We start from the raw sequence: 17,024 nt of genomic DNA on the forward strand, positions 1-17,024 counted from the left end.
CCGCCATTGGCGGCCCCTCCCGGCCCCGCCCCGCGCCGGGGCCCGCGCGGCCGCGCCGCCTGTCAGTGGCGCAGGCCCGGCCCAGCGGGCGCGGCCAGGGCTGTGCGCGCAGCGCGCCCTGGACAGCTCCCGCCGCCCGCAGACGGCGGCGGCGGCGGCGAGGCGAGGACATGGCGCGGGGCCGGCGCGGGCCCGGCTGAGCGGCCGCTGCCCGCTGCCCGCGGGGCCGGCGGAGCGGGCGGCCCGGGGCCGCGGCGCGCTGCCCTGCCCCGGCGCGGCTCGCCGCCCCCATGAGTGAATGAGGAGCGGCCGCAGCGCCCGTCGATGCCTCGGCAGGGAGCCGGGTGCCTGCGCCATGAACCCCGAGATGGCGATGGAGCCGCTGGGCAGCCTGCACGGGGCGGCCGGCCATGAGCCGGAGCTGATGGGCAGCCCCAGCCCCCACCACGGCGGCCGCGGCGCCGGGCCGCTCCGGGTGCCCCCGCCGCCGCCGCCGCCCCCGCCGCCGCCCCCGCCGCCGCCGCCGCCGCCGCCGCCGCCGCACCAGGAGCTGGCCCCCGCCGCCGCCCGGCCGGCCATGGTGTCCAGCATGGCCTCGCTGCTGGACGGCGCCGCCGAGTACCGCCCCGAGCTCTCCATCCCGCTGCACCACGCCATGAGCATGCCCTGCGAGTCCTCGCCGCCCGGCATGGGCATGAGCAGCACCTACACCACCCTGACGCCACTCCAGCCCCTGCCGCCCATCTCCACCGTCTCCGACAAGTTCCACCACCCGCACGCCCACCCGCACGCCCACCACCACCACCACCACCACCAGCGCCTCTCGGGCAACGTCAGCGGCAGCTTCGCCCTCATGCGGGACGAGCGCGGGCTGCCCGCCGTCAACAACCTCTACGGGCCCTACAAGGAGATGCCCGGCATGGGGCAGAGCCTCTCGCCGCTGGGCAACGGGCTGGGCCCCCTCCACAACGCCCAGCAGGGCCTCCACGGCTACGGGCCGCCCGGCCACGAGAAGATGCTCAGCCCCAACTTCGACGCCCACGCGGCCATGCTGGCGCGGGGGGACCAGCACCTCTCCCGGGGGCTGGGGACGCCCCCCGCCATGATGCCCCACCTGAACGGCATGCACCACCCCGCGCACCCGGGCCACCCGCCGCCCCACGGGCCCGCGCTGCCCGCCGGCCGGGAGCGGCCGCCCTCCTCCTCCTCCGGCTCGCAGGTGAGCAGCTCGGGGCAGCTGGAGGAGATCAACACCAAAGAAGTGGCACAAAGGATCACGGCGGAGCTGAAGCGCTACAGCATCCCGCAGGCCATCTTCGCCCAGCGGGTGCTGTGCCGCTCTCAGGGGACCCTCTCGGACTTGCTGCGGAACCCTAAGCCTTGGAGTAAACTCAAGTCCGGCCGGGAGACCTTCCGGAGGATGTGGAAGTGGCTGCAGGAGCCCGAGTTCCAGAGGATGTCGGCCCTGCGGCTGGCAGGTAGGTGCGGGCCGGCGCCCCGCGGGAGGCCGGCGGGGAGCGGGGGAGCCCAGCGCGACCCTCCGGGAGCCGAGCGCCGCCCCGGCCGGCTCCGCAGGGCGCTTCCCGCCGGTACCGGCCCGCCTCGGCGGCCTCCCCTTGCCGCCCTCCGCCTCGCCCGCCCTCAGCGGCCGGCCGCGGGGACAAGGGGCTCGGGGGCCGGCCCGGCCCCCGCCTCCCCCAGCGCCGCCACCTGCTCAGCCCGGCCGGGAGCCGGCGGGGCGCGGCGGGGCTCGGGGCTGCCGGAGAGACGCTCCCCGCTGCCGCCGGTCGGGGCCGGCCTGGAGGCCCCGTCCCCGTCGTCCCCGTCCCCCCGCCTCTCTCCGCGGCCGCTGCCGGGCGGCGGGGCCGCTCTCCCGGGCCGGGTGCTGAAGGGCGCTCCGCGCCGCTCCGCGCTCTCGGCGAGCATCCCCTCCTGCCGCTCCGGGGCGCGGCGGGAGGGAGAGGCCGAGCGCTGGCGGGCCGGGAGGGGGGGGGGGGGGGGGACGGGGACCGCGGACCCCGGGGCAGGCGGGGCCGGGCGGAGCGGCTGCGGGGTGGGGGGCTGGGGGGGGCGGCAGACCCCGCGCAGCCCCCGCGGCCCGCCCGCATTGTCCCGCGGAGGGCGCGCGGGCGCCCCCTGGCGCGGGCGCGGGGCGCCGCAGCCCCCATTGTTCTGCGGGGGCCGGCCGCGGCGGCGCGGGGGGGGACACGGACACACGCGCGCACACACGCACACGCACGCACATACACACACGCCCCCCCCCCCCCCCCAACCCGGTAAGCAGGACTTTGGGCAGGGCCCCTGTCTTCCCCCCCCGTGGAAATTGCGCGTCTGGTGGATATGGCTATAGAGTAAACGGGCGGGCTGTGACACGGCCAGACACGCGTGGACGGACGCGCAGACCGCAGGCGCGACGGTGTGTGCCTGTGCCCGGCTCGGCTCCCCGCTGGGACAGCGCAGTGTCCACGGGCGCCGTTTAGACACCCGGGGACGTTTGCTCCGACGAGTCCGTCCTTCTTCCGTCTCCGTTGCTTCCAGCCCGGCCGGACGAATCCCCGCGCGTTACCGATTAGCGGAGGGCAGGTACGAAGCGGGCTTTCCCGAAGGCTGTCGCTCGCCCCGGAGCCCACTCGGAGGGGTGGCTGAGGGGAGAGTGGGAGGGGGGGTCTCTGCCCGAGCCGGACCCTCCCGGCGGCTCTTGCCCGCTCTCCGCGGTGGTACCGTCTCGTTCCTGCCACGCTGGTGCCGCGGTAGCTCCGCACATCCCACAGCCCGCAAAGTAACGGGGGGCGAGAGCTCTGCGTGGCTTTGCGAGGGGTTGGGGGGGGGGGGCTCTCGGCCCTCTTTTTGTCTCCCGTGGAAGACAGGGGGAACAATGCCGTTTGGAGAGAGGGGAGCAAGCCCTGCGGCACCAGGCCGGCCGGGGGGGCTGCCGGCAGACCCACACCCCAACCGCGCCGAGATCTCTCCTTCTGCCACGGGATTCCCTCCGCCACAGCGAGCGTGTGCGGGTCTCCGGGCCGCTCCTTCTCCCTTTCCTGTTTGGAGGCGGTGGGCTGCGCTCCCCCCGGGCAGGGAGGTGGGCGCAGAGGGTCCCTGCGTGCGGGGCAGCTGCCGAGCTGGGGTGGGATGCGTCAGAGCGGGGGGACGAGGAGCCACGGGTCACAAACACCCCCCGGGCATCCAGTTCTTCTGTATTTTCAGCCAAATGAAGGTCCCGAGGTTTGTCTGCAACAAGAGCATCAGAGGAACAGAAAGGGTTTGGGTTTTGGGTTTTTTTCCGGAGCACGCGGTGATGTCGCCTTCTCAAACAAACGCGTATCTAGAGGGAAATCGATGCAGATAATGTTTAGAAGATTAAAAGAGCATTAATGCTGGCAACAGGAGCATAAACGCGTGGACCCAGTTTTCATTGATCTGGAACCTGAGCCGGCTCATTTCCAGTAATGTTGCTGGTGCTTTTCCTTCCCAGCACAGGTCCCGGGTGGGGGGTTCCCCACGGAGCCGAACATATAGGGCAGGAAATCAGAAATCGCATCTACGCACCTGCTGGGCGACATCCATGCTGTCGCCCAGCAGGTGCGTAGATGCGATTTCTGATTTCCTGCCGCACCCACAGAGTTATGCGTATATAATTCTGGATCGCCACTTTCCCAGTTCCCCCTGAATGCCTTTGCATCCAGGAGTAAAGTTTGGAGAGAGCTCGGTCGCCGAGTGGGCACGGGTTCCCCATGGAGTGGGAGCCAGAGCGGGAAAGACCTTTGCAAATTACTGTTCCCTTCGGGAAATCGATTTTTTTTTTTTTTTATTACCACGTGTGAATATGCAGCTTCATTGCCTCAGTGCTTCCTTCTTCCCCTTTATTCACCTGCTTAAATCCCTCTGAGCAAGGGGAATAAGCCGAAAGTATTTCAGATTTCTGAAAAACACTAGCCGTTTGCCCTGTGCTCCTGTAAATTTTTCCCAAACGGGATGAAAATCTACTGTCCTTTGAGGGAAATCCCCCCTCTCCCCGTGGGAGCTGTAGCAGTGGGATGCGCGTATTATTTCTTTTTATTACAGAAGATATATAATAATATTCTATTCTTTCTTATTCTTTCTGTGCTTGTTGCCTCTTCTTGAGAGAATCTGAAAGGCCCCTAAGCCAGCGGATGGTGCTCAGGCGTTTCTGTGCTGGAAGCACCGCCGGTGCTGCGCTGCTCGGAGGAGTACGGGCAGGGAGGGCTGGCTGCGGGCAGAACCGGCAGCCCCGGCAGAGGTGTGGGCAGCTCACGACGTGGAGAGGCATTTTCGGTGCGTGCTTTGGAAATCCGAGGGCAAAACATGGCTTTGGCCTCACCGTGTGAGTGTCTTGCTTGCGGGGGCAGCGGCGAGCGCCCTCCCGGGGCGCACCGGGATCCTCCCGGGGGCAGCTGGAGCAGGGACGGGGCTTTTGGGGAGCTGCCCTGCGCTTCGGACAAGCGCTTCTCCCGCAAAAGCAAAACGAAACGCGTGAAACCCCGTCGACCCCCCCCCCGGGGGGCTCCGTCCGCCTCGACGGCGGCGTCACCCCCCGGACCTCGTCCCCAAAACGGGCTGCCGTGCCCTCTCCTGCCCGTCTCTGCGGGGGGAGCGGGGCTGCCCCTCGGATCCTGCCCGTCCCCCCCCCCCCCCCCCCCCCCGCCCCCCCGCCGGCGGGAACGCCTCGGTGAAACCTTGACCGGCTGCGTCCCCGTCGGGCAAGTCCCTAAATTTCTGCCGGGGTGAAAAAAACTGCTGATCTGTAGGTGAGTCAGTGTACTTCTCGGGGGGGGTGAGTTCAGGGGGCAGGGTTCGGCTGCGGATCAGGTTCATCGAACGCGAAGCCGCGTCCGCCCGCGTTGCCGTCGTGTGGCCCTGCCGAAGCCGGTGACCGCCGCCGGCGGCAGCTCGGCCCGGTGCTGGTGAGCACGGACCGGACCGGACCGGCCCGGCCGGTGCCTTCGCTGTTTTTCCGGGCCGATCCGCAAAACGCTGGCCCTGCTGGTTTGCATTTCCCGATCGTTGAATGCCGTTACTGATGATTATTTTGTACCGAAACGCCGTCAGAGATTCCTTCGCGCAGAAGAGGGGCGCGGGCCCCGCCGGATTCCCACCCCCCGTTCGATGGCGGCGCGTTTCGAGGGGGGGCGGCTCTGCCAGCCCTGCTTCCCTTTGCCTGCCCTCGCCCGACGGGCAGCGGCAGCTCCCGGGGCTCATTCTCCCCCCGCGCCCCTCCGCGGGTGTCTCTCCGCGGACCCCCGTGGGGCAGCCCCGAGGGGGCTCGGAGCACTCGGTTTCGCGGGACCGGTGCTCGGGGCTCCATCGCGGGTCCCGTCCCCCCCCCCCGTGAAAGCCCCGGTCGTGCCCGACCCTTCCTCGCCACGGCATCACCCCACACCGCCCTCCCCCCCCCCGCGGCCAGAGCGCGGTGCCCACGCAGGGACAAGCTCCGCTCCCCGCCGCGGTTCTGCCCGCTGTGGGTGCAGCGCAGCGCGGCTGGGGGAGCTTCCGTGCGCCCGGGAGCGGGGCCGGCACTGGCCTCCCCCCCCCGGGGGCGGGGGGGGGGCTCAAAGCCCCCCTTGCCGGAGACGCGGGAGCGGCGGCGGCACCGTCAGCACCACGGACAGCGGCGCGCGGGGGGGGGGGGCGAGGCGCCCGGGGCTGCGGCCTCTCCCCGGTGAACCGGGGGGGCCGAGATCCGCGCCCCCCCCCCCCCACACCGGGGCTGCGCTGGTGCGGCTGACCCCGCCGCACTCTGACACCCCCCAGCGCCGGGGTGGGGCGGGGGGGGGGGTCCTCATGCGGCAGCTGCTGGCGGGGGGGGGCTGTGTGCAGGCGGACTGTCGTTGTCCGCCCGTCCTCTGCCGCTTTGTGCCCGTACCTAGTGCTTCTCCCTCCGGATTTTGAAAGTGTTTTGTCGTCTGTAGCCACAGCTAAAAATTAAGGCATAACAACGTCTGGACCCGGTGCGTTATCTATACATAAGAGTCCTTCTTAGCGTTGGACTAAATATACAGGTACCTAAAGATTCTTTGAAAGGTGCTTAGTGGCTTGAAATATTAGTGCTCTCTGCAGATATGGATTAGTGGTTATGTGTGAACAGTCCACGCGGTAAATTGTGGTGCTGGGTGATAAATTATATTTCTCATGTACCAACTTTGTGAAATAATAACCCGCCCTATCTTTTTGTTCCACGTTATTTCTGAAGACGTTTCTGCCCTGCAAAAATTTGCATACCACTTTTGTTCGGCAGCCAGTTTTTATCAGTTTCTTGACTGGCTGATAAAGATAAATCTGACCATTTTTGCCACTGAATGCATTTCTCTCTCTTTTGCCCTCTACTTTATTTAAGAAACAATTGGTCGATCAACATGTGGTACTCATTCTGAGCTTTTTCAATCTGTTCTTCACTATTTCCTCATTAGAGTTTTTTCCCCAGCATCTCATTTTTTTCCTAGTATCTCTTGGCCATCACCATTTGAACTGAAATACCCCAAACTCAAACATTCCTCTGCATCCAAAAACTGCCAGAATTTATTTGTGGTGAGGAACACATAAAGGAGAGGACAGTTTTGCCAAAAGGATTATTTTCCAGTACCGGATGCTGTTTCTTCCCTCACTCTTTACAGGGACATTTTGACTCAAACTTTGCGCTTTTTTCTGCACTGTGGCCCCGGCTGCTCATCCTTAGCACTCCTGCCTTGCAGTATTCGCAGAGTCTTGTCCTAGATGTTCCTGCCATCCACCAGTTCCAAGTGGCTTTTTCATCCCTTCCAATTAGACATTACTCAGAGATGACAAGCTTCTTGCCAGTAACCCAACGCGTCTATTCTGCGTCTCCAAGCACTAAAAGTAGCAGACTCCTTGCATCAGAGGAGCTCCCCTGTGGCTGCCTTCAGAGTGGAAACAGGGCTCTGCAGGTGTACGGAGAATTAATCTAACAGGGAAAGCAGGGCTGAAAAGGACTAGAGACATCACTCGTCCTGACAGTCTGCCCCGTTCTTCAAGAATCTCCAGTGCTGGGGATTTCTCAGGCTACCTAGGCAATCTCTTCCAGGGCTTACAGGTACAAAAAAATCCTTAATGACTAGCCTTAATCTCCCTTTTTGTCTTTTAAATCCTTTGCTTCTCATCTTATCCCCGCCAGACACAGGGAAAAAATGACTCCCTTTCTTCTGATAGCAATCTGTTTGTATTTAAGACTCCTATCTTGTCTCCTGTCTTCTCTAGAAAAAGCCCCATCGTACTTTGGAGATGCATATGCAGAGAAAGCATTATGTCCAGTGGGACAGATAATACATCTCTTTTTCCCAGGTAAAAGATTTTGTATCCAGCCCTATCAATCTTGCAGACTTTTGCATAAAAGGCTCTCTGATTTATAGAGGACTTTTGTACGCAGAAATCATACAAAACAGACTAATCTCAAATGGGCCCAGTGATAAGATCAACAAGACAACTCACTGATGGCAGATAGAAATGCAATCAAAAAAGAAATTGGAGTGTTTTGGGGTTGTTTGGGTTTTTTGAGCTATAAAATCAAACTACTCCATTGTGAAAAAAGGGGACTCAAACCACTGGTAAATGCTGCACAAAGGAATTATTAGACAAGCGATAGAGGCTGGCAGTTTCCCAAAACACAAATTGTCTCTGGGACCAAAATATCTCTAAGTAAGCAGGGAACATATTTATGAGTAGTGGTGATTTTCCAGCAGATCTCATCTTGTCATAATGGGCATTTAAGAACGGGGGCCTGCGCTGAGGCATTAAGCTTTGGCAAAGCGGCACGTAGCTGAAGAAGGTAAAGGAAGAGCATGAGGAAGTCTTCCTCGGAGAGCTTCCCACACACCTTCCTCTCCGTTTTCCTTCTCCTCTGGGCTTATCATGCCCCCTCTTTCCCGTCTCAGGTGAGGACACCGCTGCTTTCCTCGGCAGCCAGTGTCACAGCACGAACGTCTTTCCACCAGCTATTGCTGGTAAGGACCAGTGGCACCACAGCACCATGTCAGCCCTGACCGCAGCCTCCTGATGTGCAGAGGCTCACGTGGATTAGGTATAAGCTCCCAAAGCTTTTTCCCCATCCTTCTGGCATCTTCAGTGCCAACTTTCTCCTCCGTCATGCCCGGATCCTGCCAGGGTGCAGCGTCTTCGTGTCCTCTCGCATCCAGCCCTGACGGGGCATGGCAGAAGAGGTGTCCTGTGGGGCACGGCCGCACAGACCCGACGCTGGAGCCGTGCTGGCTGTCAGCCGGCTCGTACCACGGGGGTGACAGGAGCACTACTTGACGCAATTGCTATCAGCCACGTAGCCTGCTGAAGTGCCATCCCCTCTCCCACCCACCAGCTGCGTGGTAGCACGTTCGCTGCGGAGGTAGGAGACCCATGGCCCCTCTGCCTGGAAGGAGCTCACTCCCTTCCTCACCTCCGCACGCTACCTCGTTCGCACTGGGCAGGGGAAGGACACTTGCCTCTCCTGCTGAAGCCGCGCTTTCGTAAGCCCCTGGGAAGAAGGACATGGGAACCTGGCTGCATGGCAAAGAACACCGCTCCTGCCAGGCCTGCTCTTGCTTTGTGTATTCAGCAGTCGTCATCTGAAGTGCAAGCAGAGCTCGGGGAGCCAGGAGGACAGCGCAGGTCTGTCTTTCCCAGATAAGTCGGCAGAGCTTTGCTCTGTCCTCTCCTGTTCTTCGTAATTGAACCCTATCAGTAACAGCCATTAAAAGGAAACAATCATTTCCTGCTTTCTCCCATGAGTCAGAATTTCTGAAAACAAGCTGGTTCTGGAGGCACACGGCAAGAACTCAGTAGGTCCCTACTTTCCCTTGCAGTAGGGCCCACGGGACTCAGCTTGCGACTCTGACTTGCGAGTGTAAGGTGCCAGGAGGGAGCCACAGCGTGGGAGGGTGTCAAAGCAGCATAGCTATGGGAAAGCTGCGAGGTGTAGTCAGCAGAAAATAAGAAGGCAAGGTATTTCAACTTCTAACCCACGCTAAGATTTCAGACTCCTATTCAGTGCTTGCTTACCTGCCTCACCTTTAAATTCCCGGTCCTTTCCTGGAAAAGATGCCTGAAGCACTTCCCTTTCTCCACGAGGAGAAGGTCGCAGCTGTATCCTGGTACTTGAAGGGATGTGCTGGTGCATCACTTGTAGATGCTGCTACAAAAGGCAGCGCACTCGGTGTGGGGAAGGTCTGGTTTCAGCTCTGTGCTCTGACGAGGGGAATATAAATCCTTGTTACAGAAGAGTGTTGTAATTCAGCTGGAAACTATTTTGGGATTCAAAAGGGAGAATCTCCAGAACAAGAGGAGACATAAATCTCCCAGGCGTTAGAAGTGAAGGACTCGCAGAGCGTGGTTTGAAGGAGCCAACGTCGTGCCGTGACTGGGCAGAGTACCCGAGCGGCTGCGCTGCTGCGAGAACTGGTGGTGCCAGGAGTGGGACGTCAGCGCTGCAAGCGGGGTGACACTGCTCATTGCAGTCGGGCGATGGCTTTTAGATGCTGCCACTTCTACAGTTTCTGTCAGCTCGTGCTTCTGAAAGCAGCTGGGACTCTGAACCAGCACCAGTGTATTTTGGCACCCCAGCGAGGCTGATGCAGTTATGCAGTGTGTCCGTCTGTCTGTCCCTGCAGCCCCACCGCTCCCCTCCTCGCAATGCCACTGGTTCCCTGCGGGGTACCCCGGGGGTGTCATTGCACCCAGGACCAGAGGTCTCACGGGTAACCGTGGGCAGTTGCACCCCTTCTTGTGAAAACAGGAGTCCTGTGGGGAGAAGGAAGGTGCCCCAAGTGCCTGCCCTGCAACAAGGCTACGGCATGAGCTTGCACCAGCTGGACGGTGATCCCAGCAGGAGGGAGAGCTTACGCATACCCCAGCTGTCGGAAAGGAGACCTCCCGATCAACTCCGAAACAGAAATCTGTCAGAAATCAGGTCTCTTCCTTTTGCAGCTCTCAGAAAAGCTTGTTTGTAGAGAGAGAGAGATGGATATTGAGTGTCAGGGGACACTCCCTGCCTCGGCCCCAGAAGAGAAACTGGGGGGGCTGCCTTGCAGAAACGGCTTCAGTGCACGGTTAGAGCTTGCAGCCGCTCGGTGACAAGGAGTACATTGAAACGGTACTGCATGCTCACCGAGCCTCCACTCATTCTCGCCCTAGAGTGCAATAAATCGGCCCTATCCCATCTATTATTTATTATTCTGTATTAATGATGGAAGTATATTACAATAGTACTTAGAGGCCCTTGTCACGGATCCCGCACTGAGATGGGTGTTGCAGCACTGCACGGGAGGAAGCAGCCCCTGCCCTGCAGAATTTACAGCCCAATTTCAGCCACCCAGCAGATTTACAAGAGATTTGACACAAATAGCCTGAGACCTGCTACGTGCCAGAAAGAAATATAAAAGAACCAAGTCCCCAAACCCATTCATCTTTTCTTCTGGAATAGCTGAAGGATGCAAGACCTAGAGAGAGGAAGGCGTTCCTTCCGTGACAGAATTAAGAGAGAGAAAAATCAGGTTGAGTATCGAGAAAACCCATTCCTGGCAGGAAGCAGCGAGGTTGTGCACTTCTTTCTCAGAGCGTTGTAGCAGTCCCTGTATCTCCAAACAGGAATCGTGGTGTAGGGAACATCTTGCAGTTACAGGAGGGTCGGTTTGGGCAAGCAAAAAGATCTTCTCCCATAACGGCGGACCTTCTCTGGAAAAATGGAATTAACGCTTTGTGCTATGCTTCTCATTTGTGGGCATACTCTGTTTTTCTAGATAAATGCCATCAGAGGGCATTCGTAGGGATTGCAGAGATCAGGAGGGTTTCATGCATGTGTGCAGCAGATGGAAATGAGCAGGTGAAGGCACACTGGCTGCACACCCTGACAATGTGATTATTTGCATCTTCATTCAAATTGTTTCTTGTTACATAATGATTTTGTACACAGTGGAGTACTTAACCTAATTTGTATTGATCTCAATTGCTTTCATTTGTGCATACTTAATTCAGAGAGGTAATCAAATTGATTTTTGAGGCCTAGTTTTTAACAGATTGTAGTAACACAGATATACAAGAGGTTGCTTTAAGTGAATCATAGCGAAAGAAAAACATTTTAAACCGTTGGAAAACGTTTTGATGGTCATTTCATTGTGTTCAGTATTACTAGCATAATTAAATTTCCTTCACATTGAGTTCTCTCCGAAATCAAATTGAGGAACATTTTTTAGTTCCATCAGACAGATAACTGGGTTTAGTTGACTTCGTACTACACCCGTATGAAACCACATATGGGAGATCAATATTCATGGCTTATCCTTACGAATGATAGAGAGAAATTACTTACTGCTGGATTAAGGAAATACTGTTCTCTACTTGGCTCCTTCTTAGCATCTGCTGTTTGTTTCATGGGTCCAAAGTCACTTTTGCCATTAGAGTAAAAACATTAGAGAACTAGTGATTATCTGAGGGTGTTAGTTAACTTGAGAAACTGCAGGGAACCAGACTGAGAGGAGACAAACACAAAGGGAGGCTTTTTTTCAGGAAAAGTAGACCATGAAGTACGGGCCTGAGAAATTTCAGACTGCTAACTAGTCTTCCAGGGTTTCTGGTTAAAAGCCCCTTGCCTAATTAGTTTAAAAGTAGAGATACCTGAGGGGGGAAGTGAATTGACGTCAGATTCACGTTGGGGTTTTGTTTGTACGAGAAGCCGGGCTTGCACTGTGCTTGTGCTTCACAGGACAGAACATCACGGCAGCTGTTTTCATTAATGTTTCCAGTATCCAAAGGCAACTGGTGTCAGGCTCTGGGAAGAGAAATGGGATAGGTCTGTGGTGTCCACGGGTCCCTCTGTGCCTGTCGCTACAGTCTGTGGTCTCAAAGCTTGGTTGGCAAAGCCCCTCTGCCCGTAAGCATCACTGCCCGCTGCCCCCTTACAGACCAGCCCCCCGCACCTCGGGGACGTCGCTTCCCGCACTCCCCGCAGCTCCGGCCATGGTGGCATTAGCCAGCGAAAGATCTCACATCAACGTTTTTTCCTTTGCTTGACCAATCGTTATTTCTATGTTGGCAAGCTTGCCGTGAGCATAGCAACAAGCGGACGAGCAGAGTTTGCCCCATCCGCTGCCAGCGGCACGGTCCCGATCCCTCTTTCTCAGCCGTGGGACACGGGCTCTCTCTGGGCGTACCGGCCACCAGCAGCCGTGGCGTGAACACGCACCCACCCAAGCTCTGCAGAGCCCGCTTTCTGAAATACGTGCCGAGATGATTCACAGGCACGAAGCAGCCCGACCACCCGGCTCTGCAAGCGGCTCCTCTTCACCAGGGACTGCGCAGGCACCGCTCCAGCCCCCGGGACCCCCCCCGGGTCCTGCCCGTCCTCCTCCTCCTGATGCTGGTGACCCTCCGGAGCACCAGTGCAGGGAGAAGCAGAGGAGCCAAGGGAGGCCCCGGCTCACCCCGGGGAGCATCCCTGCCCGTGCCTTTGGAGGGTGGGATTTGGCAGAATACTAGCGCAGCGCTGTCAGTCGCTGCGGTGAGCTCCGTATCAATCAATTTTGGCCCACATGTGGCAAAAGCAGTTTCTATAAAAAGGACTGGTCTTTCTGTGCGTGCATAAACAGCTGACAGGAGCTATTGCTGCCTATAGGGGTACGCAACGCTGCTTCTGGGTTTCGTAAGGCCAGCGTCACACGCTGCAGATTGATTGCTCCGAGCTGCACACTGTTTCAGCCATTAACAATGGAGCCCGGTGGATATCTTTCAGTGAAAAAAAAACCCATCCCGAGAAAATGCCAGATCATCTGATCTGGACCGTTGCATTTCATCGAGCTTTTCGCCAGCTCCGTGGAGGACTTGCCCCGGACGGTGGGTCCCACTCCGCAGGGATCCTCCGGCTGCGGCAGCTCTCCCGCCTGAGCTCGGGAGCTCCAGGGCCGGAGCACGGTGGGATCCACAGCCTGGCAGCGAGGTGCTTGGCCCCCGGGCTGGGCAGGGCTGCTCCAGGTGCTGGGGACCACCGCAGCTCCTGGGGGATGAGCCCTCTCCCTGCAGAAGGGCGGAGGGGAGACCCCCACGGTGATGTTGGGGAATCCACTGCCTTTTGCTGGTAGTTGGCACGCATTCATCTGTAATGACAGAGTAGATTTTCCAGTGCTTCAGTCTTTATAAACAGAAGTTCTAAAGGCAATGCTTATCAACTGAAATGCTTCTAGGTATTTTTCGGGATTTATAGCTACTTGTAATGCATGGGCTGGCTAGGTTCCTCTCTTCTGAGGAAGAAAATGGAAAATAAGAGTTATTGTTGCAGAAAATAAGACAAATGAACTACTAGTAGAAATATTCAATTTAATGATACTCAGTGACAAAAATAATTGAGCTTAAATTAGAAGCACATGAAGTTCACAAGGAAACCAAAACGCAGACGAGCTTGCAGAAATAAAATCCAAAAAGTCACCACTTTCCTGCAGATCCCTTTCAAGCCGATGGGGTTGCAGGTGCTGGAACTGATGCAGTACACATCAGTCACTACAGCTCCTGGTGACACTGGGGTCGTGATTCTTCCAGAGTGGTGTGATATGATTCTTTTTTTACATGAATTGTATTGAAAGCTATTCAATGTGGGCAGTTTAGAGCAAATTTTCTTCTAGAAAGAGAGGTGTGTCCCAAGACGCGATGGAGCCCGTGGCAGACGTGAGCGGAGGCCGTGTCCTTCCGTGCTGTCACCCGCTCTCAGCGAGGCGTCTGCCTGCAGGAGGGGTCGCATCCCGGCTGCATCCGACACTTGTGCCCTGGCTGCAGGGGAAGCCGGGACATGGGATGCCCTGGCTAACATTAGGTGAAATGAGCTCCAGCCTTACTGACCGGGGCAGCTGGCTTACGGGTGGAGGGGATTTGGGGAGACAGCCCCTTAGCAAGGCTCTGCGGAGGCAGAGGCGGACGAGCCAGGAGCGGCGGGGTATTACCCAGTTCCCAGGGCTGCAGCCGCGCAGGGCAGCCTGGACCGACGGCTGGATTTTGGTGATGAACAGGGCATGGTACTTGGCTGGCACGTTTCCCAGCTGCCAAACCCTCGCACAGAAAGGTGGGGTTGGGTGAAACTTTCTGAGAGCTGCTGTATCTCTAGCCAGGAGGGACGACTGCCTGCCTGCCTTTGCTCTCACTGTCTGCAGGATCTAGCAAAATATTTCAGCACATGCTTAACCTCAGGCTTGCAAACATGCTAATAAAAAATCAATGGAGTGTCTTGCATATTTAAAGTTGAACATCTGAATAGTTGTTGTCTTCATAGAGAGGAACCTCATTAGCGCCGAGAACTGCAGAGATTCTGGGGCTCATTCCTGTCACCTCCTGGTGCCTCATCTGACTCGCCTGCTGCCTCTCCACACTTACTTTGGGTGCTTTTTTTAATTTTAGGTTTTTATTTCTGAGCAATACCTAATTCTGTTTTAAAGCAACATTTTTTAAACATTCTCTTAGTTTTAGCTGCAGGATAAACCTACGCTCACTGGAGACAGACTGTCCCTCCTTGAAGGACACAGCCCTGCAGTGCAGGGTCAGGTCTCTGCACCGCTCTTAATGCCCTTTAAATTCAGGGGGCTCCACTTCAGTCAACATTAAGTGAGGCAGTACTGAATCTGAGCTCTTTGTATATTGTTTCTATGTAAAGCGTCTTTAGTCCGGCGTAGAAGAAAGGGAAGATTTATTTTTTTCCCACAGTTGTGGCTTTCACTTCTTGCTAGTTGTCCATTTTCCTCCATAGAGTATGTTCAGTATTAACTGCGGTTAATAAATCAAATTGTTCTTAGAATCAAGATGGCCGCTTCCCTTCCCTCTACTATTAAAACGTTTCTCTTTCTATAGGCCGGTTTCCTGGAAAATAACCTTATTTTATTAGAGTGCTCACTCCATTTTTCTCTTCTGATAAATGCATGTCAAGGAACAACATTTGCCTTTATGGTGCCTTTTCAAGAGCAAACTTAACAGTTCAAGGAAAGTATTTACTGAATGCATTGAAAAGCACATACCTTTGCATTATTTATTATAAGATACCAATAACTGTAAAACGCAGAGTATCTCTGGACATAAATTAGTGATGTTAGGAAACACTAGACCCTTCCTGGTGTCCCGGAACCTATTAGAAACTGCAGCAAAGATGCAGGCGCTCGTCACATCCCCAGTGTCGGGAGTACCACCGCACGGATCGCAGACAGAAGGCAAAGCGTTGAATGCAGGAATCCAGCCTGATATCTGCTTTTTCATCTCAGACAGGCAGTAAAACATTATCTGTGGAGTGTGTTAGAGGTGCAGTTCAGAGAACCCGAATTCTTCCCGCATGATGCCTTTGGGCCCACCTGGGGGTATTTCGAATGGTCCGACCCCCGCCTTCCTCCCCGAGGCAGCTCTGCGGCAGCCGCTGGCATTTGGCAGCTGAGAACAGATACAAAAGAGGGGTCAGAGTCAACAAAATATTCCAGTTCCCTGCAGAAATACTGTCCCGTGCACAAAACTAAGCTAAGCTGATCAGCGTAGTCTGTTATGCACCCGGCTGAGCCAGGCTCCCTGTGGTGCCATGCTCAGGCACAGGTAAGACAGTACGGTCCTGACCTCGGGTTAATTACAGGCATTTCCACAGCCTGAGTTTTACTTTTTGGGCCAGGTTCTCATTTCACATTCTAGACCTGCAGAATTATTTAATAGGGCTGCTTAAAAACCCATCCACTTATCAATTCACTCTACTTATTTTGTCCCAGCACATTACCTAACCATGTCAACATATGGATTTTTTTTTATCTTACTGCCCTGTGTAGACAGCCTTATCAGGCTATTTTTAAATCTGGGTATGCTACGGCAGTGGTATTGGTTTCAGCACTTGATGTTCTCTCTGTGCTAATAAATACAGACCAGCTATTAATACGGATTTTTTTTTAGGATCCATTAGCATCGCTCGGCGCAGTGATGGTCCGGTGCTGCTGCCCTGCCTGACCTGAGCTCTGGCGGGCATTTCTGGCTGGCTTCGCCCTTGGCTTTGGGGGATGCCCTGGGGAGCGGGGAGGCTGCCCGTGCCGAGCCTCCAGCCCAGGGAAGGAGAGGGTCAGGCTTTAAGGCAACAAAGGCGATCCGAGGAGGAAGGGGAGATTTATTCTCAGATGAAAGACTTTTGCTTGCAATCCCAAGTGGTTTAGACTACTTTGTTGCCCTGGAAGGAGCTTCAGAATGCATGCTGTAAACCGAAATGCAGATAAACTCAAACATATAGGGCCCGGGATTCTAGGCAGCTCAGCTGGCAAATGTTGGGGAAAAAAATCAGCCCCTGTCTTTCAGCAAAGCTGCACGTTCATAGATGATTCCCGCTGGGAAGCGTTACCTCATTTCTGGACCAACTTGTGAAGAGCGTCGTGCGGGGGGAGCGTATCGTGCTGTGTCATGCCATCCCTGGTTTCAGCGATGCTTCCGAGCTTGCTTGTGGAAAATGCAGTCGTTGCAGTTTAAGACTCAGCTGTGAAGCAGCGATGAAGAGGATGGAGCTGCCAGCAAGTGGGGCTGCGCTGCAGCCTCTGGCCGTGCGGGGAGGGTGGGAGGTACTGGGGGGGGTGGGGGTTGCCCACCTGGAGCCCTCCAGCAGGCAGCTGCAGGCAGAGAGGAGAAGCCTTGGCTGCCCTTAAACCACGTGCATCGGGTGGCAGCTGCCGGGTGGCTTTGGAGCAAAGGGGCTGCCTGGATGTCCACGCGATCTGGGGATGCGGGGAGAGGTAATTGCTGATGAGGGACACTGCCTAAACAGCAGGCGCTGCTACCGTTTCATCTCGGGAAGTTGCAATTTCATGTCTGTCTGGTTTTTCCATAGCTTTTCTACATGGTAGTCTGTGAGACACCACATGGAAGTGCAACCTTATAGAGAGTTGTAGAATTTGAGACGCACTCGGTGGTCTGGTTATTTCTACACAAGGCCGTAAACAAATGGCCTCACGGCAGAAGTTAAGAGTTTATCTCACAACAGATGTCTGAAGTTTTGGCCGCTTTTTTCAGACAGCAGCTGTTGCAGC

General features: G+C 56.8%; 1 protein-coding gene across 1 annotated transcript in view; it reads left to right on the plus strand.

Annotated features, from left to right (window-relative positions):
* The first annotated feature begins 298 nt into the window (after positions 1-298).
* The window catches only part of ONECUT2 (one cut homeobox 2), a 28,350-nt gene continuing 11,624 nt past the window's right edge, over positions 299-17,024 (plus strand). The window contains exon 1 of the mRNA XM_049795823.1: positions 299-1,478. Coding sequence (XP_049651780.1) covers positions 299-1,478 — 1,180 coding nt within the window. The remainder of the gene's footprint in view (positions 1,479-17,024) is intronic.

Source organism: Accipiter gentilis, chromosome Z (genome assembly GCF_929443795.1).
Source record: "Accipiter gentilis chromosome Z, bAccGen1.1, whole genome shotgun sequence".
NCBI lineage: Eukaryota > Metazoa > Chordata > Aves > Accipitriformes > Accipitridae > Astur > Astur gentilis.